The sequence below is a fragment of the Desarmillaria tabescens genome, assembly GCF_030435595.1.
Source record: "Desarmillaria tabescens strain CCBAS 213 chromosome Unknown EV420scaffold_16, whole genome shotgun sequence".
NCBI classification, from domain to species: domain Eukaryota; kingdom Fungi; phylum Basidiomycota; class Agaricomycetes; order Agaricales; family Physalacriaceae; genus Desarmillaria; species Desarmillaria tabescens.
The window spans coordinates 538,680-561,034 of NW_026848315.1; the positions used below are offsets into that span (position 1 = coordinate 538,680).

Here is a 22,355-nt window from a genome sequence, read left to right on the forward strand (position 1 = left end):
CTGTTGTCTGTTTGTCCTTCTGTGCTCTACAAGCGCTCCATGCCAAGGAACATGACGGCTTATTCTTCCTGGATTGCCACTCAGAGTTTGACTGGGCGGCGAAGAAAATCAAGACTGAGATTCAAGGGATCCTGTTTCGCCAAGAAGAGCAATCTCGACGTTGGTGCTACATGAACGAGAATGGCACCCTGGTATTGACATTGCCAATCCTCACGGAAACCATCCCTTTAGACATGTCCCCACAAGGGGTGTCGTCTTCAGCAGCGCCTCAAGACTTTTTATCGAGACTATGCATCGCTGTACTACATTGAAGCAGGTCGTCGTTCGAATTCACGCACGCCGCATGCATCTGGCTCCAACGTAAGCTTGGATAGAGAATGGGTGCACTGTACGGGAAACACACACGCTGGTTATAAAGATGAGGGGCGCTAGCTTGACCCACGCCAATCTCTTCAGAAACCAAATCCTTCGCTGTCTTTCGCGTGCACCCCCGATATCTATACTGTATCCATACAGGCACGCTGCTATGAGGTCGGTTCTGTCGGAGTACGTTCTCTCTCCGCTTGTTGCTTTCATGGTGCTGCGCGTAGGGAGAGGGAGAAGAGATCTCCTTCGCATCTACGTGTGTCACGTCGACCTTAAGAGAAACGCGCATATTCTCGAGGCTACCATAATTTGACTATCACAGAATTAGTCGATTCGCAATAACGAAATGCTCCAACGAAGACCTACATCCAAAGAAACCTCCACCCGTGTTTCTCAAGCCCTCATAGGATACATCCTTGTCCGCCGAGGCATCATATCGCAAAGGGGTGGCAATGAGCTGGGCTATGCACAATCCATAACTCGTAACAGCAACATGAAGTCCATTCCTAAAATTCTCCTCCGTAAGAATTGGCGATATGCACCCGCTGATCGCCATATCTGCTCGAGCTGCTACATCATTTTTACTTTCTCCACGGGAATTCGTGATTGACATGGGGATGGACTGGTGACTATGCACGACTTCACCAGTCTGACGAGCGTGAAGGAGGGGGGGCGAGTAGATGAGATCAATCTTCATGGTTGAAATTTGAAAGGCGGTCACCGAGAGCCTTTGCTTGATCATATTTGCTAGACGTGGATATTGGAGTTGAACACCCATTCTTATACCTACAATAAGGTAGAGGAATTAATTTTTGTTCTCGCAGTTAAACAGGTTTGAACGTGCCTAATTCACAAAGTGGTACATCTGTCCATCAGGCCCATATTCCTCTCTGACCTCAGATAATCTTGTATACATGTACCGATCTGGGCGACAGATTTCCTTACGAGATTGTCCTCACTCTAACCATGTCTGATCTATCCCAGTATCAGCGAAGTGGAAAATAATCACAAAACAGAGACGCACGAAAATTAGAGTGATCATTACCGATTCAGACCCGAAGTTGACACGTTGACTGTCGAAGAAGAATGACTCGATACGCAGTTTTGTGAGCGGCGAATCTCTCTCTCTCTCTCTCTCTCTGTGCTGTGTGTGTTGCTTTTAGAATTGTAGCACTGACGCGAGGTAAGACCATTCAATGCATAGAGAGAAGAGAAGAGAGATCAGGAAGTAATGAAAAGAGAAGACGCTGCATGGAATGGAGCTGGCATAGTTACGAGGAAACGATCGAAACCGTGTACATACGCGTCTGTTTGGTTTTTGGTGACGTCACAGCTCTCGGGTTTCTTCGCACCAATACACTGAATTTAAGACCCACGGCAAGTTTTTTCTTCTCGTTTTATATAGCTCTAACCTTTCATTACAGCGGATTGCCAAACACTTGAGATCAGGGCCAATTTCCCCAGACGGACGCACACCGAGAAAAATAGACGTTGACTTCAAGTTTGGTTGCATGCGTCAGATTGGACTCTGAGACGTAGATGAGAACTGTGCTCATGGCGCAAGTTCCTGCAGTTCTTGTCTTCCGTGTCATTCTCCCTCTCACGCTGAGGTACGCGTTTGGTGCTAAAACGGTGGATTTTTGGTCAGGCCAAACAAACTCTTTCAAGGTAAGGAAGCTGTCACCGATCTCGACGACTGGCGCGAAGGGAAGGAATGTGTCATAAAGGTGACAAGAAGATGGTAGGTCTCTCTTCCTTCCCCATATTCAGCCGTACTCACTCTTGCCATAGCCCGATCTTATTCACCCACGTCAGGGCAACTGTGACTTCCCTCGAAGGGTACCCACCACGTCCTGCGGGATATCGATTACCGAGGCAAGTTTTGAGTGGCAAGACGGCATCTGTTTGTGGAGGACGAGGGTAAATGGAGAGGTGAAATCCTCTTCTGCTCTCGCTCTCGTCCTCGCTGTTCAACACGACATTGTGCCTGCGACATATCCGTGTATGTTCAGCATCCTTCTAGATATCACACTACCCGTAACTCATAACAACGTATCATAGTCGCATCAGCCCGTACCCAAAGACCGCTCTGCTCATCAGACTGTTCCCCTTCCTTTCCTCCCACCTACGCCAATAATCGCGAGCTCTCAACGCCATACGACATAGACTCTTTGCAACCGTTGTCCAGGTTGAGCTCGATACGTGTATCGCTTGCAAATCTTCTGGCAGTCTGCACAGGCTTTTTTGGATGTTAGATGAGGAGGAGAATAGCAGACTCACGCTAGATGTCTATTTCCCAAGTCCATGGCTTCTTCTCACCAACGCTCCGTTCTGATATTTTCAATTACAGATCTGTTTCCTGTTCCCCTAGCTTCCAGAATAGACCTTCTCGACGTCTTCGACCACTTCTAATAATGCAGGGTTCATTTGACGTGCCCCGTTTTGGCGGAAACTTTGTCCTCGATCCGGTCGCCTACTGTGTCCTTCTAGTCAGTAATAGGTAGCCAGTTACTCGTACCTGGTGCACCTCGCTGGTAAGGCATTTCTTCAGCACTGTACGATGATTCACTAATACCTTCTCCTGTGTGACCATCTCTCCTCGTTAGCATAGGACCGAGTTATGCTCATGCCTCGATTACAATCATACTGCGCGCCTATATCGTCAATCTATATATCAAGTTATCTTCAACCAAGCCACATCTAGCCTCCGACGCTAGAACACCGGATGCCGGGATAGGCGCCGCTGCAAAGAGGAGATGTGAATAAGGTAGGTGGGGTTTTTGAGGTGGGAGGTCATGATTTATGTAACTCGCGTGGCAAACGGAACACCTAGACGCGGGAGGATGTACGACGCGTCCCTCCTGTCAAATTTTACACGGTACTTACATGCATGTAACGCGCGTATATCAGGAATATATTAACGTTTTGAGTCGCATACTCTACAATGGAGACAAGCATGAGAGAAAGATGCGTACACAGTACAAATACGCAGGAGAGAAGGGTTGGTACTAGGTTATGTGCTGAAGATCTAGCTGGTCTGCATGCGCTCTCTCTTTAAGCCCTTCGACTGCTCGTTGTTCCCGCCCGTACCACACGCCGACCCGCTCGACAGAAACCGGTTGTTGACGGATAATCATGACCACGTAAGGGCTGTGCGCACCTTGGTTGTCATAGTTGAGAGGGATTACTGGAGGAATCGAAGTACCGGTTCATCGAGCGCTACCTTTCCTGTTGAATTGGCAGTATGCGGCGGGCGTCGAGAAGAATAGCATTGAGGTGAGGATGCCATGGCGACGTCAAAACAAGGACTCGTCCAAGTTTGAGTTGTCCATGCTATCTCTCTTGCATCCTTTCCAGTTCTTTCAAGACAATTTTGACACTCTTCCTGGTCCAAAAGGTCCCGTCGCAAGTGTAGCTTCCGACTCTCCCAGAAAGTACGCCATCTTTCCGCAGGTGTACACAAGTACGCAAATGGCTGACTCCTCCCTCCCATGCTCGCCCAAGCGAATATATTGCGGTGTCAGGCTCGGTTCTGTGTTGAGGCAACCAAGGACTTTTCTTCGAAATGTAGACTTTTTTTCGGAAACCGCCACCATTAAGCTCGGGAAACAAGCGTTGTATCCTATTGGCTGGGGATTGTCGTAGTCCTTGTAGGAACGCATAGTGGCGGAAGGAGGGAGATGACCGCAATGCAAGTTCTTTGAAGACATTTAATGTTAGATATTTCAAACACCTTCTTCGATAGCCTGATCCACCCACCAAAAATCGCTCGACAGCGTCGAGGTTAACGTTAACCTGGGAACACTGACATCGAGCGCCTCAAACCTCGCCTTGGACGAGCTTGACAACATCGTCTGCGTACTGGCGCTGGGTGTCTACCTGCGAGGCGCTATGGACGAGGGGATATCCATGTGTGTGGAAAGGGCACAGTGCATAGGCGAATTCCAGATGCAGACGCTCCGAAACACAATCCCTAACCCTGCTCTGCCCTCGCTATCTATCTCATCCGAACGCATCTCCCAATCCGCCACAGAAAAATCACCAGAGCAGTCTCTTTCTGGCATCCAGGTGCCTTCCTCCCATTCGCTAACTTCGTACCCGAGGTGCTCGTCTCGCCGTATCTGCGCTTGAAAGACTTGGTACGCAGCGCGGTGAACTTGATTGTGTGGGAGAGGGAGAGTGTTGGATGATATGACGGCTGCAGGGTAGAGTAAGATTTCGAAGCAAGGTAGGTAAGATGGACTGGACGTCGATGAGGTCTGGTACGAAAGCAATCAGAAGTCACTCTTTGCTGTCTGCGAGTGAATATTCGGCAACGATTCGCAGAGATTTATCATCTTCAGTTTGAGGCAGATTACAGTGCTCGTTGGTGTCGCTCCACATGGGTGGGGCATCGCGGTCGATTCGGACAGGTTCCGCGGTTGCGGCAGTCCTTTGGTGATGGTGGTCAGAGCGTGAGAACATCCGAGTACGCGCTGATAACATGACCATCTTACTCGATCTTCACAGATCTTCACAGTCCTCCAGTCTGACGCGTTTTACTCTCCTTTCCTTGACGTCGACCAGTTAACCGAGGGCTGTACCTAAGGACTAGCACTTAAGTACTCAAGTACTCAGATCTTAGCTTCAGCTCCCAGCCCTGGGTCCCTACGCTTCATAACATCCTACACGTTCGTCTCCATCTTGCCTACAACACCCCATCCACTTTCGCGACCATCAGTCAATCTAGCACTTTCCTCCAATGACTAGACTGCGATCACCCATTACCAGCTAATGCCACGACAAAAATGACTTCACCATTGGTGTTCCTTGGCCAGATTCGCCATATCACCGGTAGTCAAAGCGTTGTCAAGTATTATTTTGGAGAGGATCCGAGGTGCATGCAGCGGGTAAAACATATTTGAAAGAGTCACACCTAGCCGGTACAACCATGGTGCCATTTCCTCTCTAGTTCCTACTGCAGACCCCTCACAGAGACCAAGAACCACCGGATACTTCCTTGAATGGTCGCATTAATCCACGAGTCGCATCATTCGAGAACCGGTGAACAACTCTCGTCAGTCCGTCGAAGAGGATTACCGACTATGGCATCGAGGACGAGACAGCGTTGGATCCAGATATAGAACAAAGGGATGCAGAGATTGCCGACGAGTTGACGTTGCAAGGTTGCGATGAAGAGGGGTTTGAAGTCAGAAATAGTCGGCCGACGACGATAACGAAGAGGGCGAGAATGACTAGGCTGCAACTGATGACAGTTGGCGAAGAGATATTCGACATTGGTGGCGAACAGAATCCCCCAAATCCAAGGCCGACAAAGACGTCTCTACGACAGCTCGCTGTGGTGTACCTAGGCCGAGTTACTGCTGCCAACAACTTCTCCACCCTTGACTCCGAGTCCGACCTTTGTCACTGCGAAAACACACTCGTGGAGCTCTTCGACTATCACCACTTTCGAATCACGACGAGATTCTTTTAAAAACCGCTACGTGACGCGTCAACGTTGAAGTTGTTGTACATGACAAGGGCATGAGCTGGGGATCGTCAGTTGAAACTTCGCTCATCCACCTTTCTCGAGCTTCGCCACGTTCGGAGCGAGCTTTCTCCCATTTCCTTGTATGTGGATGAGCTCATTCTTCTTTGCACGCCTTCCGGCACTGGAAAGGTATGCTTCTGAGAGCACATCTTGATTTTGTATCTGACTATTCATCCATCCTTAGATCCACTTCTGAACGAGGTACCCAAGTGTCGTGATGAGACTACCCGTACTTTCGACCTCGACGCGTTCAAAGTCATCTACGTCGCTCCCATGAAAGTATTGGTTCAAGGGATGGTTGCGTGAGGCTCGGCGTATTTGTTATAAAAAGTTGGCGAACTCAATGGCGACTCTCATGGCGAAGCAACGTATTGTCGAACATAATCGTACCATCTCTGTCCCCACTTACGTTGTTCGAACCTTCTCTACGATCCCCTTGCATTAAAACTCGTGTCGAGAACAACGGCCAAGGTCTCCTACTCGAGACACTTTCTCGGGATGGAGTCGCAAGTTGCTTGTGTTTGCAACAGAACCCGCTGTAGACCCCCGCGTTGCTCGGCGTTGTTAGTATAGGGAAAGGGTTCACCAGCGTCTTTGTTGGGGATAACTGCGCAGAAGACACAGCAGTCGGGGCTGAGCCAACAGACGAGGTCAACGAGCAGAGCTGGCCGACGTTGATCGGGACAGAAGGTTTTGGATCTCGCAGAGAGGGCTGTCCTTCCAGAACTCGTAGACGAACCGAAAGGACTTCCTATTTCAACGCTTCGTGCCGACCTCAGCATGAGTTAGGCGAACAATCAGTACCAGTGACGAACGAAGCCTTCGATCAGGCTAACTTTATTTTTCGTGCACTTGCGAAAAAAGAGATGGCAAAACGGCGAAGTTCTTGAGGGACACAGCAACTGGAGAAGGAGACGATTACTCAGTTCGTCGAAGCTGACAGTGCTACGTCGAAGCTGGTGAGGCTATACGGGAAATTCTGACAGAAGAAGCCAACAACGCCAAGGATTCCAACCTTCACCGTCTCCTTCCTTTTGGTGTCAGTATCCACTACGGTGGTATGCCGTGCCACGGAAGATCGTTCATTTCTTGATGGAGGAGCTATTTGCGGATGGATGTTCAGGTTCTCGTCTGTACTGCGATGCGTCAATCTGCCAGCCAATACGGGTATCATAAAAGGAACCCAGATCTACAATCTGGATAGGGGTCGATCTCTCTTTGCAGGATGCGTTCCAAAGGCTTGGATGCGCGGGTCGACCGCGGTACAATTCATACGACGTTACCATCACCTCCGAGCTCCAGGACTACCTGAGCTTGCTCAACCATTACCTGTCTCTTATCGAGTCTCTATCCGAGTTGGCTGACAGCTTCTACACGAGAATTGTCTTGGGCATGATCAAATCCTGATGAGACTCCGGGATACACCTATCTGTAAGTTATCTTCCATCTCAAATGTCTCTTCTATTGACTAATTATCCTTTCAGTTTGGTGCGAATGCTTTTCCCGCCGGGTTTGTACGTACGGCGTCGGTGTCGATTATCAGGATGACGATGTCGAACCAGTGTACTTGGGCATCGTCGAATATGCATCTGGAAAACCTGTCATCGACATTATTCCCTCACAGAGACAACGCCGCCTCACCATCAATCTTTTGCTTATCCACTGTGCTGCGGACGACAAGGCTGACGGGTTTCTTAACGTTGAGGTCACAGACATACCAGTTCATCTTGACCATTTGCAGGACGAAGGATTGAAGGAAACGTCGAAGAAGGGTATTGGCTATTCCACGAGGCCATGGATAAAGAAGACAAGCAGATCGTCCAACGTCTGTTTGAGAATGGTGTTGTTCAAGTGTTTTTTGGACGCGGCATGGTTGATTCCGATCGCTAGCGACATGGCCATCATCATGGGCGTGCAGGACTACGAAGGAAAGAAACATCGATATGTCAACTATCTCATCGTGGATGTCCTGCGAACAAAGGGTCTAGAGACGATGAAACGTGATCTCATGTTTCAACAGGCGAGGAGGAACTTTTAGAAGAAATTCTTGGCGGAGAGTCTTCCCATTGAGAAGCATCTTCTTGCTCATTTGCTGCGTGACTACGTACGGGCGGAGATTGCAGTGAGAACTATCAAGACGAAGCAAGATGCTATGGTGGGATGCTTTGCCTCGTGATGCTGGACTGACTGTTCTCACCAAGATATTCTTGCGTTACTTTTTATTCTTGGCTTTCACTTTGCTTGGTTCCGCCTTATTTGATTTTCGATGAATATATAAAGAGATACATAGTACATTGTAGTATAGCTCGGGTTTTCGCAATCGATGAGCTAGAATCAACTGCGTGAAGCCTTCATAAGAGCAGTCAAGCTCGCACCCTCTCAAGTAGGCATGATAACCACTCGATCGAAGAATACCTACTACAATATGTACTCAAACAAGAATGTTCCAACAATGTTCAGTTATATGCAGATCTTGTAACCGACTCCGTTCATCTCCATCGGGAATTTGGAACACCGACACTTTTCCAAACCTTTTCTCTGACAGTCTTCGCCCGACAACGCAATATGGGGACGACCATCTATAAGCGCCAATCAGTGTGTATGTGTCGTCAGGTATCGGGTACTCGTGGATGGCTGTGATGTTGAATGCATGTTCTGTCCCACCCGCGTCTTTAACGATCAATTCCCCACGTCGATCACACCCTTCCGCAACCTGAGCCAACCCCCACACCAACCCCTTTTCAATGCACTCCTCCTCGCACCAGTCTTCATCCATCTCATTCCGATCAACATTGGTGCTGAGGTATCCATCTGCGGGCAGAGCCTTCGTCATAAGCTGGTTCCATGATGGTCTCCATTTTGTGCCTGCATTGCCCGGTTCAGGATAGGAGGAGAACAACTCCCCCCGAATCTCCGCACGCATCGAATTGACGAATGCTGTCCATGCGTCCTCGGGAGACTCGCTCTCATAGTATGCTGGTATCGTCTCTGATTGCAGAAGGAATGTCAGTCCTGCGACTCTGTCCACTGGGTTGGTCGACACCCGATTTTGCATGCTCTTCAGCGCCTCAAACATCTCCCAGAAAATGGCCCCTGCCCTTGTAGACTGCAGCTGGTTGTGAAACCTAGTCAGTAGTTCAGTCTCATACTTCCCGTCCTCATTCATTGGCTCCGCATGCAGTGGTCCATCCGGCGTGTCCCCAGCAATTACCCTGTCATAGCCAACCTCCTGTAGCGTCCATGCACGTCTAAACCAGCACCTATCACTCTCCAAGTCTCCCTCCTTCAAAGTCAAAGGCCGACCCAGCCCACTCAAGTAACACATCACACCGGCCATATGATACACTGCTCCGATGGTGGGCACATCCAGCTTCCACTCCCAACAAGGAGAACCTTCCTAGGCGAGCTAGAGTCAATATTAACACCGGAGGATGAGAGAATTTCACTATTCCCAATAGCCCCATGGGAGAAATCACTGACAGAATACGGAAACAGATTTCAGACCTCATTACCAGTCAGCGGTGAATCAAAAGAGGACGCTGCGAAAAAACATCGAGATTACATAAGGAGGTTCTCCTTCGACGACACCCATCTACTGTTATACTCAGACGGCTCCCTACTCGAATTAAACGGCAAACGACAGACAGGAGCGAGCTGGGTAGCGATGATTCGGGGAAAAGTGGTCGCATCACAGAGCATAGGGACAGGACCCCATGCTGAGGTGTATGACTCAGAGCTTATAGGCTTAGCGTGGGCCGCACGAAATGTACAACGATTGCGTGCAGCCCACCCAAGCGTACGTCACATTCATTTCTTTGCCGATAACTCCTCTGCAGTTGACTCCATTATACGTCCCAAACGGGGACCAGGTCAACAGCATGCAACAGTGTTTTTCAAGATAGCCACGGAGCTCTTGGAAGAGGACGAAGAAACATCGCTGGAGGTAGCATGGGCACCCGGCCACCAGGACATACCTGGAAACGAAAAAGCGGACGCTTTGGCGAAGGAGGCATGTACAATGTTCGACATGGGACAGCGCACATATGCAAACGCAAGGAGAAGGATGCGAGAACGAGTACAGAAGAAATGGGTACAGGAGTGGGAAAGGACAAGCCCTACTGGCCGCTTTGGACTCGCAAACCGACTCAAACCACAGCTAAAACCAACCCAGAGGTTCAAGGAGACACCACGCGAGGTGTTCGGAAGGCTCGTACAGTGTAGAACAGGGCACGCCCACATGGGCGAGTTCTACAAACTGTTTAACATCCCAGAGGCGACGGACTGCGAATGCGGCGAGCGACTACAAACGCGAGATCACATCATACGATCCTGCCCACGATACAACGACCATCGACAGATCCTACGCGAAGGATCACAGAATCTAGTGATGTGCGACCTTTTGGGCACGACAGAGGGCATCGAAGCGGTCACAAGGTTCCTAGCGGAGTCTGGAGCCTTTACAAAGACCGGAACTCAAAGGCGAGAGGTGGGAATGCCGCTCTGGGAAGATGAACCAGAGCCGCATGAAGAAGAGGATGATGGATAGAACACTACATCGCAGCGCTACCGGGCCCCCCCCATTGTTTCTTTTCCTTTACTCTTTTTCTATTTGTATTTATTCCCTATCTCTTTTCCCTAGACAATGATTTTCGCAACGAAGAATAGACACCTAAAACACATGAAGCTACATAGAATTTTACCCGAGAGTTTTACATACCATAGAGTTGACAAGTAGATTAGTATTACGAGTAGCGGTACAGTCATACATAGCAGTAGAGTACTGTACCCCCGCGTCTTCGCCCACTACGAGGCGTGTTGCGGGTCACCAATCCAGACCTTCATCTTCATCATCATCATCCAGCTTCCACTCTTCCACGCGCACTTCCTCCCCTGGTCCACCCTCCTGTCTCAAACAGAGAACGTCCAACCACGCATACTCTGCAGCCTCATGAATGCGGCGCTTCGTTTGAAGATTGAGCGCCTCAATGCGGATCAGGTTGAGGTTGGTGTCTTTCGGGATAGGAACAGGCCATTCATATCCGTTGATGGGTGTCTGCGCATTAACACGATCTCTCTCACTCACCCATGCATGCGATATCGGCATAAGCCTCCTATTCCAGGACCGGTCCTTGCTGTCAGCACCGACTCGGATGTTTGTAAACCACCATGGAACCACTCGATTGCTGTACAGATCCCACACACGTCGAGGCGGCAACGATGGTCTGACGATCCAGTTACCGACAAGTACTTTCCGTCGCATCTCCTGGTCTTCTTCTTCCCATTTGTGCAATATGTCTCGTATAGTGCTCCAGTCTCGGGCGTACCATATCCGACGGAGGCGGCTATATGCCATGCCAAAGTCCCAGTTGTTTGCGATGCACTCTTCAAGAAGGGAGGAGAGTGATGGAGTGTCGAGGCTGTGTGAGGTTCCGAGTGTCGTGTTGAGTTGATCCAAGAGGCCCTGAATGCCGACGGTAGCACAGGGAGTGTCAGCAAGGTGGGATGATATCACAGGCACACAACCGGTATACACCCGTTGCAATGGAACGACGATCGACAATTCAGGTTGGCCTGTCTCAGTCAAGGCGGAGATGGTGACTTCAGGAAGAGAGATATCCTGGAAATGTGTTGTCAAATAGCCTCTGCTTGTTTCTAGATCGACTTACCTTCGGAGGCCATGGCTCATCATCATCGAACTCAGAAGATGTATCAGAAGCCTCATCTCCAGAAGGTTGCTCTTCCGTGGCATTAGTCTGCAAACCCACTGCAATGGATGGTGATTCTGGATGCAAGCAGGGCGACGAGACTGGTGTCGCCTCCAAAGCAGGGCCAGCATCTTCTGAAATAGAACTGCTGTGTTTGTGTGGTATCATCTCGGGCGGTACGATTATGTTGTAATTCTCGTCAAGTTCAGGTCCTCCAGCAGAAGGGTGCACAGGTCGAGGGAGTGCTAAACAAAAAGCGGTTTTGCCGTTAAGCAATCAGGTGTCGTAAGTCACAGCTTGAATTCAACTCCGGACTGATGCGAGGTCTTAAGGGTCATTTCGTGTGAATAAGATAGTGCAAGTCCTCGTCCTCTCGAGCTCATAAAAGCTACACTGCAAGGAGCGGCTCGTTTTGGAAACCTTGGCTTGGAGATTGGGATTGGGGGATTGGTGAACTTTGTCAAGGACAGCGCGTATAAGTGTATTAATACAGTAAGCGCTACTTGGAATGGGCGCGCTCTTTATGCCCATTTGGATATCTTGCATTCGGATGAATGGGTAAAGCGCCCAAAGCGCCTGCCGAACACGACCGGACAGATGCCGCAGAGGTATACTGTATCCACTCTCCGACCCCATACGTTGCCAGCATCTATTCTCACCATCTTCTCCAACATGCTAACGATGGAAACATCAATCTCCGAATCTCTATTCAGAATCGCATGTTGTACCGGTGCCAGTCCACGGAATCTTGGGAGAAGAGTAAGGCAGACGTCGAGTCTCCTGGTCGAAGCCAGGTGGACGAGAAAACGAGAGAGATGACATGCCCGAAAGAGGCCGGGGTGATACACTGGATGTCAACTCTCTCCATTGCAGAGAAATTCTTGGAGTGCACAGAGAGAATCTGATGACAGTCGACAGCCTTTCAGCATCAAATAATGCACGCTGATCTCGTATGCCATCTCGCACGCATGGAGGAACTCACAAAGACGAGAGTCCCGTATCGCATGAAACTTAAGGCTCTTCAAGTTCGGGGCGTAGATGGACAGCAACAGAGCACTAAACGCTTCGTTGTCACTTAACCTCGATATTCAGAGGCTAGGGACGTCCAACATCAATGAAGTTGTCACTGATTGATAGGTTCGCCAATGGTGGCAATCCCATTATAAGCCACGCAAGCTTCCGTATTCTATGGGATATGACCCAAACTGCTCTATATGCAGCGTGCTGATAGACTGCGGCGGTGGTAGGAGAAGAGGGATCGAGGAATGCTGCCAATGTAGACTCGAGGGTTTCGATGAGCCCAAAGACTTACTGCGCAAAACAGTCGCATGATGAATCGCTGGAGTAACGGGTATCGGGGAAGTGTTCGAGATTGGGCTGGGAATATAATATGTGGAAATGTCGAAGGAGGGCATGCTGGCCACGGCCTGAATCGCGGTCGACGTGGACGGAGAGTACCCGCCAGCGGAAGAAGAGTAGATTATGGGATCGAGGAGCAGAGTTCAGTCAGATTCAATGCCAGGAAAGGCTATCCGTAAGTCAACTGTGAGTGGGTACGACCTGATCAGATGTATGTTGATCAATACAAGCTGGCTAAATATTCGGGACTATAGTATTGATGTTCTGCCATAGTTTTCGAGATGATATCGCAGTCGCCAAATGATGTATCCTCCTCACCACGGAGGGATAGCTCTGGACATAGGAGTCGCTCGTGAGTTTGAGAATACTAAGGAGCAATGTGCAATGTGTCGTTCACTGATTCTGGATCTATCAAGGTGGAGGTATCGCTGCCAATAATTGGAATAACAACGAATGCATGCCGTTGGTTACAGCGGGCAAGTTGTTAGAGCACAGATCGAATGGAATTAATCGATGAAGATGACTAGGATGTTCCGTCCTTCATCGGAAATCACTTGGGTGGGCTCGTTAGCTTTGAATATAACGGCCATTGTTTATCAGCTCACCGAACTATTCTCAAGCGTGTGTACATGTCGTCGCAGTTGTTGATGAAATGGTGAAGCAGAAAATCTTTTAAGCACCCATTGAATCACATTGTACAACGCAAACCAAAGGACTTTTACATACCTCAAAGATCCATAAGCGACTCCAGTATCAGACAACCTTGCCATGAAGTCGTCCCCATCCACGAACAATGGATACACTAGGAGGACAGCATCTAAATTGAAATGCAGCCATGACGGGAGATGGAGAGGGTGTTTAGCTCAGTGGGATCGTGAAGTTGGTTGATGAACAATGTGCAGAGCAATGGGAGCAGGAAATTATCGATATGTCTCAGGCTCGTCTCTGCCTTTGGTGCACGCCCTCGAAATCCAAGCCGTATTCATGCAAGCACGCTGCTGTGATGTATCCATGGTCCAAGACGCCGGTTCTTGCCGAGGTGTCTGTCTATTTGTTGCTTTCGTAGTGCTGACGCAAGGTAGGTCCACCGACGCGTAATGAGAAGGAGAAGATAATAAAGAACAGGAATGAAAAGACGGTGCGCGAAACGTCGGCGTGGTGAGGAGGAAAATGATCGAAGCAATGTCGAAAAGCGTCTGTTTGGTTTTGATGACGTCACATTTCTTGTCCCTTCCTACCGCTACCATTGCACATTTTGAGTGTGTTTGTTCTGGAGGGTAGGGGGAGACACGGAATCCTCCGCTACCATCGGTTCTCACTGTCGCCGTTGAACGGCTTTATGCCTGCGATACATCTACGTATGTTCACCCTCCTTCTAGTTAACACATCACCCGTAGCTCATAACAATGTATCAGTCTCATCGGCCCATGCCCAGCGTTCTCCTTCCATGCCTTTCACCTACGCCTATAATCACGACCTCTCCATGCCTTACGACAGACTATTTTATCAAAGTTTTGCCACTGGTATCCAGGTTGAGCTCGATACGTGTGTCGAGTTGGAGGGGTGTTGAGGGCATCTTCTGGCACCCATGGCAGGCTACACGGGCCTTTTCGGAGAATCGCAGAATCGCAAACTCGTGCTAGGCGTCTATTTCCCAAGTCCATGATTTCTTTTCACCAACATTCTGTTCTCACTTTCCCCAACTACAGATCTGCTTTCCTTCAAAAACTCCGGCAGTATTTCCTTGGCTCTGTGAATAGTCCTTCTCGACGTCTTCGATCACTTTTGTTTAATGTGCCCCAGCCTTTGGCAGAACCCTTGCCGTCGACGCGGTCGTTATTTTCGCCCCGAGGTGGACGTCTATCTGCGAAGAGTAACAAGTTATTCCTCGTACCTAGTGCGCCTTTCTGGTAAGGCTTTTCTTCGCCACTGTACGATGTCTCATTAACACCTTTTTAACGTGAAGGTGACCTAATCTCTACTCGTTAGCATTGAATAGAGCTATGTTCATGCCTCAGGTACAATCATGCTACGCCCCTATGCTGTAAGTTTATAATCACTTGTCTCTTCCAACATCTAACTAATCTATGCCTAGCCTTCGACGCTGCGACGCCGCGTGCTTCAGGATTGGCGCAGCTTCAAGAGGAGATATATGTGAGGCTAGTGTTGTCGGGAAGTCATGGCTACTCGCGGGACCAGGGGAATACATAGATGCGGATGGACGTGCTTCCACCAAGATATCCCTCCTGTTGATTACTTACATGCATGTAAAGTACATAGTAGAACTTTAATTTATAACATTTTAGTCGCATAATTTACAACGGAGACTAATATGAGAGAGATGCATTCACCAAACGAAATGCACTGGAGAGAAGTAGCACGGGTTATGTACTGAGGATCCAGCTGGCCTGCATGCACTCTCTCCCTCCCAGTCTGGAAGGTCCCATCGTAAGTGTAGTTTCCGACTCTCCCAGAAAATTCACTGACTTTCCTCAGTGTCTAACCGCAGCTTTTTTACATGCAAATGACTCCTCCTCTTTCCCGTGCTCTCTCCCAAGCAAACAGTTCGCGATGCCAAGCTCGGTTCTGCATCGAGGCGACTACGGACTTTTCCCAGAGTGCACTGACACTTTTTTGAAGATCAAGAAACGAGCGTTGGCTGTTTTAGTGATCTGGTCAGAGCGTGTTGCAAGGAGCGAATGGTAGCAGGAGGGAGAGGCCCGTAGGCGACGGCGATGCATACATCTGAGGTTGGCTATTTGAAACGCCCTCACCAACAGCCCGTCTATGGATCCATCCACCAAAAATTCCTGACAGCGTCCTCAGTCCAGAGATTGACGTGAGAACAGGAATCTTGTCTTTGGTCGTGGTGGGAGAATTGCAAGTTGGGGTACAAGTGTTTTGTCGTTCGCTTGATGAAGGTGCACGGTGGATTGGTGGGGTCGCTCCTGGCCATTTGCAGCTAGTTGGGAGTTCAGGCATTGGGCAAGGGTTCGCAGAGATACATCATCCGCAATTGCAAGGCTTTACGAAGGTGGCACGACAACGGCTGCATCTGAGTCGAGTGTAAGACCTGAGCATGTTCTCCAGGTGACTTCGCGCTCGTGGGGGATCGTGGTCGACCCGTTCCACGATTTCACCCATTCTGGTTATGATATATGATAGTCGGAGCGTGAGAACTCCTTGACCATCCGACTCAGCCTCAGACTTACTCTTGACTCACTGTCCTGCCCTGCCCTGCCCCTTACTCATCGTCGAACGTGACATCCAGCACCAGGCTCCGTTGACGCTAACCTGGGGTGTCGATTGGTGTAACCCTCAACTCATCAGTTGAACAAGATTGCCAACTATGATGCAGGACGAGGCAATATTGAATCCCAGCGTGGACAGAGATTGATGATGAGGTCGCGTTACTGTGGTTTGCGGAACGAAGGAGGAAGAGAATGGAGAAACGTTTGAAATTAGAGAGGGAGTTGGACGATGGCGAAAAGGGCGGGACCGCGAGGACCGCACCTGAAGATTACGACGAAATTGGCGAAAAATCATCGGTCATTGGGGGCGAATCTTCAAAACGACAAGGACATTCCCGTCTTCCCGCACTCCATCGATGGTTTCTGGGTACAGAGACAGATCGCTGAGGTATACTCAGATTCGCTCACTTCTGCCGACAAAGCTCTTCCGTACCCTCCATTCTCGGCTCCGAGTTCAACTTCGTGACTCCAAAAATCAGTTCATGGAGCTCTTCAACTACTCCGACTACCAGAGCTTTCATATCACGGCAAAATTCTTTAAAAACCGCGACATCATTGCCTGGTGTACCAAGCTGATGAGCGCGTCAAGGCTGAAGTTGCTACACACGAGATGGGCATGGAATGGATTCTTCACAGATTAGCGGGGATCGCCAGACGGAGGCACGCCCGTTTGCAGTTCCCAAGCTAAACTGCATTCAGAGCAAGTTCACTCTGTTACATCTGGCATCGATGGGCCCATTTTGCTTTGCGTGTCTACCAGTGCCGGAAAGGTATGTCTTTCAGCTGTATCTTGATTTCGTCGCTGACTATTTCTTGATACTAAGACCAATGTGACGCGTAAAAGCACCGACACCAGCTATACGAATTTCGTTCATCCCCTCATCATCGATGAATGCTTTACGTCTCGTTGGGTTGCTTGCCACTCTCCCCAACTATCAGGATGGCGCCACCTTCCTTCGCGTAGACAAATCAAAAGGACTCTTCTACGATGCTTCATACTGTCCTTCCAGGCTGCAGCAATTGATCATCGGAGTTATTGAAAAGAAGGTGATCAAGCAGTACCAAGTGACGAACGACGTATATTTCTTGACCTGGCTGGAAAGAACTAAACCCTGCTCTTCGTGCACCTGCGGAAAGAAACAGCAAAAATATCGAAGTTTGAGAGAGAGATGGTGGCGGATTTTAATACGGAACGGAAAGATCCAATAGGTCGGTGTTGCCGTGGTTTTCGATGAGGACGAACGAGGAGAACAAGGATGTGTTCCAAATCGAAAAGTCGGACGACGAAGAGGGTGCAGATGGTACAGACAGACGGTGAGGCTGCATCTGAGGAAGGTGGCGGAGTTGCCGAAGAGCGCTGGTCATTGGTACGACGAAAATTCAAGGCCAACAAACTTCAAAGACCCCGTCTCTTCACGAATGTACCCACTATCGGACCCAACCATTATGTACTACCAACAAAACTTCCTTCGTACTCTCCATCCTTCGCTCCAACAAGTACAACTTTTGTGACCGTGAAAATCATCTCATGACGCTCCTCAACTATTACTACTTTCGTATCACGACGAAATTCCTTAAAAAACCCTGCTATATGATTTTCTGGTATACGAAGCTTTTACGAGGTGACGCCGATGTATACGTTGAAGTTGTTATGTACAAAAAGGGCATGAGCTGGGAGTCGTCAGATGAAGGCTCGCTCGTCTACCGCTCCCAAGCTTCTCCACGTTCAGAGCGAGCTTTCCCCTATTTCATTTGATATCGATGAGCTCATTCTGCTTTGTGCTCTCATCGGTGCTGAAAAAGGTATGCTTCCTAGCTTGCATCTTAGTTTCATTGCTGACTGTTCTTGATACTTAGGTCCAATTCTGAACAAGCTTTCCATCATGACAGACGCATTCAAAATCGTTTTCATTACTCCCATGAAAGCACTAGTCTAAACAATAGTCGGCGAACTCACGAGTGACTCTCAAATGACTCAAAAACAGATTGCCGAGCATCATTATACCCAGAATCTATGTCCCTCTGTCGTCGTTCGAACCTTCTCTACGATCCCCTTGCATTAAAACTCGTCTCGAACAACGACCAAGGCCTTCTCCTCATTCGAGACGCTTTCTCAGGATGAAGAGCAAGTTGCTTGTGTTTGCAACAGAAATCGCTGTAGACCTCTGCTTTGGTCAGCGTTGTTGGTATATGCAAAGGATTTACCAGCGTCTTTTCTGGGAATAACTGCACAGAGGATGCGATAATCGGGGCTGAGCTAACAGGCGCGGTCGACGAGCAGAGCTGGCCGACGTTGACCAGGACAGAAGGTTCTGGATTTTGCAGGGAGGACTGTCCTTCCAGAGCACGAACTGAAAACGCTTCCTATTTCAACGCTTCATCCCTACCTCAGCAATAGTTCATCGGAGTTAGGCAAACAAGCAGTACCAGTGACGAACGAAGTCCTCGGTCAGGCTAACTTTATTTTTCGTGCACTTGCAAAAAAAGAGATGGCAAAACAGCGAAGTTCTTGAGGGACACGGCAACTGGAGAAGGAGACGATTACTCAGTTCGTCGAAGCTGACGGTGCTACGTCGAAGTTGAGGCTATGCGAGAAATTCTGACAGAGGAAGCCAACAATGTCAAGGATTCCGACCTTCACCGTCTCCTTTCTTTTGGTGTCGGTATCCACTATGCTGGTATGCCGTGCCACGGAAGATCGTTAGTTTCTTGATGGAGGAGCTGTTTGCAGATGGATGTTCAGACTTTCGTGTGTACTGCGACACGTCAATCTGCCAGCCAATACGGTCGTCATAAAAGGAACCCAGACCTATAATCTGGATAAGGGTCGATCTCTCTTTGCAGGATGCGCTCCGAAGGCTTGGATGTGCGGGTCGACCGCAGTATGACACATACGACGAAGCATTATCATTACCTCCGCGCTTCAGGACTACCTGAGCTTGCTCAACCGTCACCTGTCTCTTATCGAGTCTCTATCCGAGTTAGCCAACAACTTCAGCACGGAAATTGTCTTGAGCACGATCAAATCCTGATGAGGCTCCGAGATACACCTATCTGTAAGCTATGTTCTATCTCAAATGTCTCTTCGATTGACTTCATCCTTTCAGTTTCTCGCAAATGCTCCGCTCACTGTGTTTGAGCGTACGGTGCCGGTGTCTATTATCAGGATGACGATGTCGAGGCCAGTAATTTTGGGCATCGTCGAATATGCATCTGGAAAACCTGTCACCGACTTTATTCCCTCACAGAGACAATGCCGCTTCACCGTTAATCTTTTACTTATCCACTGTGCTGCGGACAACAGGACAGACGGATTCCTTAACGTTAAGGTCATGGCAGACATATCGGTTCATCTTGACCATTCGCAGGACGAAGGATTGAAGGAGATGTTGAAAGAGGGTATTGGCTAGTTCCACGAAGCCATGGATAAAGAGGACAAGCGGATCGTCCAACGTCTGTTTGAGAATGGTGTTGTTCAAGGGTTTTTTGGACGCGGCATGGTCGATTCCGGTTGCTAGCGACATGGCCATCATCATAGACATGCAGGACTACGAAGGAAAGGAGCATCGATATGTCAACTATCTCATCGTGGATGTCCTGCAAACAAAGGGTCGAGAGACGACGAAACATATCCTCATGTGTCAACAGGCGAGGAAGGACTTTTTATAAGAAATTCTTGGTGCGGAGCCACCCCATTGAAATTTGAGAAGCATCTTCTTGCTCATTTGCTACGTGACTACTTCCGGGCGGAGATAGCAGTGAGAACTATCAAGACGAAGCAAGATGCTTTGCCTCGTGATGCTGAGCTGACTGTTCTCGCCAAGATACCTTTACCTTAATCCTTATCCTTGCCTTTTCGCTTTTCCCGGTTCCCCCCTTGTCTGATTTTCGACGAATATATAAAGAGATACACAGTACATTGTACTCTAGCGCGGGTTTTCGCAATCGATGAGCTAGCATCGACTACGTGAAGCCTTCATAAGAGCAGTCAAGTTCGCACTCTCTCAAGGAGGCATGATAACCACTCGATTGAAGAAGGGCTGCTACCATATGTACTCAAACAAGAATGTTCCGACATTCTTCGGTTATATGCAGGTCTTCTAACCGACTCCGTTCATCTCCGTCGGGAATTTCTAACAGTGACACTTTTTCAAACCTTTTCCCTGACAGTCTTCGCCCGACAACCCAATATTGAAAGCCCCAGTTATCAGTGCAAATCAGTGTGTATGTGTCGTCAGGTATCGGGTACTCACAGTGGGTGGCTGTGATGTTGAACGCATGTTCTTTTCCACCCTCGTCTTGAACAATCAACTCCCCGCATCGATCATTCCCTTCGGCAACAGCAGCCAACCCCCGCACCAACCCCTTTTCAATGCAGGGTGCATCACACCAGTCTTCAGTTTCCTTCATCACCTCATCCCGATCAATTTCAATGCGGGAGTATCCCTCTGTGGGCAGAGGCTTCGTCCTAAGCTGGTTCCACGACGGTATCCATTTTCTGCCTGCATTTCCCGGTTCAGGATACAAGGAGAACAAAATTCCCCGAACCTCTGCACGCATTGAATTGACGAGTGCTGTCCATGCATCCTCGAGAGACACTCTCTCATAGTATGCCGGTATCGAATTGGTCGGCAGAAGAAATGCCAGTCCCGCGATTTTGTCCACTGGGTTGGTTGACACCCGATTCCGCATGCTCCTCAGACCTGCAAACACACTATGAGGAATGGCCTGCATAGACTCCAGCTGCTCGTGAAACCTGGTCAGTAGCTCAGTCTTGTACTTCCCATCCTTACACTCAGCATGCATTGGTCCATCTGGCGTGTCTCCGGCAATCACCCTGCGCCTGCCAACCTCCTGTAGCGTCCAAGCACGTCTAAACCAACACCGGTCACTCTCTAAGTCGCCGTCCTTCAAACTGAAAGGCCGACCCAGCCCACTCAAGTAAGTCACCACATCCCTGGAGTCTGCATACATTGCTCCGATGGTGGGCACATCCAGCTTCCACTCTTCCGTGCGCATATCCTCCCCCGGTCTACCCGCCTGTCTCAAACAGAGAACATCCAACCACGCATACTCCGCTCCAAGTCCGAGCATCTCAATGCGGATCGGGTTGAGGTTGGTGTCTTTCGGGATGGGAACAGGCCATTCGTATCCGTTGATGGGTGTCCGCATATCGGCACGATGCTTTTCCTTCATCCATGCATGCGATATCGGCCAAGGCCATCGTGTGCATGCCCGTGCACCACCACAGGCACCACCCGATTGCTGTACAGATCCCACACACGTCGAGGTGGCAATAATGGTTCAACGATCCGGTTACCATCGAGCGCTTTTTGTCGCATCTCCCGGTCCTTCTCTTCCCATTTGCGCAATGTGTCTTGTATCGTGCTCCAGTCACTGGTGTACCATATCCGGCGGATGCGGCCATATGCCATGCCAAAGTCGTACTTGTTTGCGATGCACTCTTCAAGAAGGAAGGAGAGGGATTGTGTGTTAAGGCTGTGTGATGTTCCAAGTGTGGTGTTGAGTAGATCCAAAATGCCCTGAATGCCGAGGGCAGCGCAGGGAGTGTCAGCAAGGCGGGATGATATCACAGGCTTTCTACCGGTGTACGCCCTTTGCAATGGAACGACGATCGATGATTCCGCTTGGCCCGTCTCGGTAAAGGCGGAGATGGTGACTTCAGGAAGAATGGTATCCTGGAAATGTTATTAATTTCCCCTGTTTATTTGCTGACTGACTTACCTTCGGAGGCCATGGTTCATCATCATCAGGCTCAGAAGATGTATCAGAAGCTTCATCTTCAGAAGGTTGCTCTTCCGTGACATTAGTCTGCAAACCCACTGCAATGGATGGTGATTCTGGACGCAAGCGAGGCGACAAGTCTGGTGTCGCCTCCAAAGCAGGACCAGCATCTTCTGAAGTAGAATTACCGTGCTTCTCTTGCAGCCTGGATGAAGCGGTTGTGTTGGGACTTTCGTCAAGTTCAGGTGTTTCGTCAGGAGATAAATCTTCTTTTGTCCGAGAAGTCAAAAAGACAGAGCGTATGTGTTTCCACAACATCACACCGACGAAAAGCAGTAGGACCATGGATGGTGCTAACGTCGTTGTAATGAGTACTAAAATCGAGAAGGATTAATC

The 22,355-nt window shown here is 49.2% G+C and overlaps 10 protein-coding genes across 10 annotated transcripts; 6 read left to right on the forward strand and 4 right to left on the reverse strand.

Moving 5' to 3' along the window:
• Positions 1-251: 251 nt before the first annotated feature.
• Positions 252-1,339, reverse strand: EV420DRAFT_335768 (uncharacterized protein). Its single transcript, XM_060481754.1, has 3 exons — positions 1,211-1,339; positions 733-1,152; positions 252-679 (listed from the first exon to the last, which is right to left on the reverse strand). The coding sequence occupies exons 2-3, from the start codon at positions 1,142-1,144 to the stop codon at positions 666-668; spliced, it is 426 nt and encodes a 141-aa protein (XP_060331116.1). The 5' UTR covers positions 1,145-1,152; positions 1,211-1,339; the 3' UTR covers positions 252-665.
• Positions 1,340-3,407: 2,068 nt separating this feature from the next.
• EV420DRAFT_1479534 (uncharacterized protein) lies at positions 3,408-6,205 on the forward strand (the record flags this gene model as incomplete). Its single annotated transcript, XM_060469587.1, has 11 exons — positions 3,408-3,509; positions 3,541-3,642; positions 3,724-3,800; positions 4,143-4,277; positions 4,400-4,505; positions 4,693-4,812; positions 4,876-4,945; positions 5,137-5,255; positions 5,318-5,409; positions 5,440-5,771; positions 6,084-6,205. The coding sequence occupies 11 exons, from the start codon at positions 3,408-3,410 to the stop codon at positions 6,203-6,205; spliced, it is 1,377 nt and encodes a 458-aa protein (XP_060331117.1).
• A 906-nt stretch (positions 6,206-7,111) lies between these two features.
• Positions 7,112-7,937, forward strand: EV420DRAFT_1763934 (uncharacterized protein; the record flags this gene model as incomplete). The annotated part of the gene is made up of 2 exons (XM_060480760.1): positions 7,112-7,330; positions 7,384-7,937. The coding sequence occupies exons 1-2, from the start codon at positions 7,306-7,308 to the stop codon at positions 7,935-7,937; spliced, it is 579 nt and encodes a 192-aa protein (XP_060331118.1). The 5' UTR covers positions 7,112-7,305.
• Positions 7,938-8,134: 197 nt separating this feature from the next.
• EV420DRAFT_335876 (uncharacterized protein) lies at positions 8,135-9,440 on the reverse strand. The gene has a single exon (XM_060481755.1). The coding sequence runs from the start codon at positions 9,234-9,236 to the stop codon at positions 8,331-8,333; it is 906 nt and encodes a 301-aa protein (XP_060331119.1). The 5' UTR covers positions 9,237-9,440; the 3' UTR covers positions 8,135-8,330.
• A 1,119-nt stretch (positions 9,441-10,559) lies between these two features.
• Positions 10,560-11,868, reverse strand: EV420DRAFT_335936 (uncharacterized protein). Its single transcript, XM_060481756.1, has 3 exons — positions 11,566-11,868; positions 10,617-11,497; positions 10,560-10,568 (listed from the first exon to the last, which is right to left on the reverse strand). The coding sequence occupies exons 1-2, from the start codon at positions 11,576-11,578 to the stop codon at positions 10,722-10,724; spliced, it is 789 nt and encodes a 262-aa protein (XP_060331120.1). The 5' UTR covers positions 11,579-11,868; the 3' UTR covers positions 10,560-10,568; positions 10,617-10,721.
• Positions 11,869-14,410: 2,542 nt separating this feature from the next.
• On the forward strand, positions 14,411-16,601 carry EV420DRAFT_1479538 (uncharacterized protein; the record flags this gene model as incomplete). The annotated part of the gene is made up of 9 exons (XM_060469588.1): positions 14,411-14,508; positions 14,673-14,873; positions 14,982-15,007; positions 15,059-15,117; positions 15,301-15,411; positions 15,460-15,665; positions 15,885-16,029; positions 16,054-16,111; positions 16,345-16,601. 9 exons carry the CDS (start codon positions 14,411-14,413, stop codon positions 16,599-16,601), a joined length of 1,161 nt encoding a protein of 386 aa, XP_060331121.1.
• Positions 16,602-16,952: 351 nt separating this feature from the next.
• Positions 16,953-17,583, forward strand: EV420DRAFT_336003 (uncharacterized protein). The gene is made up of 2 exons (XM_060481757.1): positions 16,953-16,984; positions 17,039-17,583. The coding sequence occupies exon 2, from the start codon at positions 17,103-17,105 to the stop codon at positions 17,421-17,423; it is 321 nt and encodes a 106-aa protein (XP_060331122.1). The 5' UTR covers positions 16,953-16,984; positions 17,039-17,102; the 3' UTR covers positions 17,424-17,583.
• Positions 17,584-17,899: 316 nt separating this feature from the next.
• Positions 17,900-18,151, forward strand: EV420DRAFT_1642592 (uncharacterized protein; the record flags this gene model as incomplete). Its single annotated transcript, XM_060477389.1, has 2 exons — positions 17,900-18,017; positions 18,072-18,151. The coding sequence occupies 2 exons, from the start codon at positions 17,900-17,902 to the stop codon at positions 18,149-18,151; spliced, it is 198 nt and encodes a 65-aa protein (XP_060331123.1).
• An 894-nt stretch (positions 18,152-19,045) lies between these two features.
• On the forward strand, positions 19,046-19,678 carry EV420DRAFT_1540910 (uncharacterized protein; the record flags this gene model as incomplete). Its single annotated transcript, XM_060473101.1, is given in 3 exon segments — positions 19,046-19,270; positions 19,304-19,306; positions 19,321-19,678. A coding segment is annotated over 1 exon segment (214 nt), but the record flags the coding sequence as incomplete, so codon positions are not given.
• Positions 19,679-20,270: 592 nt separating this feature from the next.
• EV420DRAFT_1642593 (uncharacterized protein) lies at positions 20,271-22,304 on the reverse strand (the record flags this gene model as incomplete). Its single annotated transcript, XM_060477390.1, has 3 exons — positions 20,271-21,404; positions 21,458-21,913; positions 21,960-22,304. The coding sequence occupies 3 exons, from the start codon at positions 22,302-22,304 to the stop codon at positions 20,271-20,273; spliced, it is 1,935 nt and encodes a 644-aa protein (XP_060331125.1).
• Positions 22,305-22,355: the final 51 nt, after the last annotated feature.

Excerpts from the sequence above, each read along its gene's own strand:
- EV420DRAFT_336003 (XM_060481757.1), top strand. The coding sequence starts at position 17,103 with ATGAATGCTTTACGTCTCGTTGGGTTGCTTGCCACTCTCCCCAACTAT.
- EV420DRAFT_335876 (XM_060481755.1), bottom strand. The coding sequence starts at position 9,236 with ATGGCCGGTGTGATGTGTTACTTGAGTGGGCTGGGTCGGCCTTTGACT.
- EV420DRAFT_335768 (XM_060481754.1), bottom strand. The coding sequence starts at position 1,144 with ATGGGTGTTCAACTCCAATATCCACGTCTAGCAAATATGATCAAGCAA.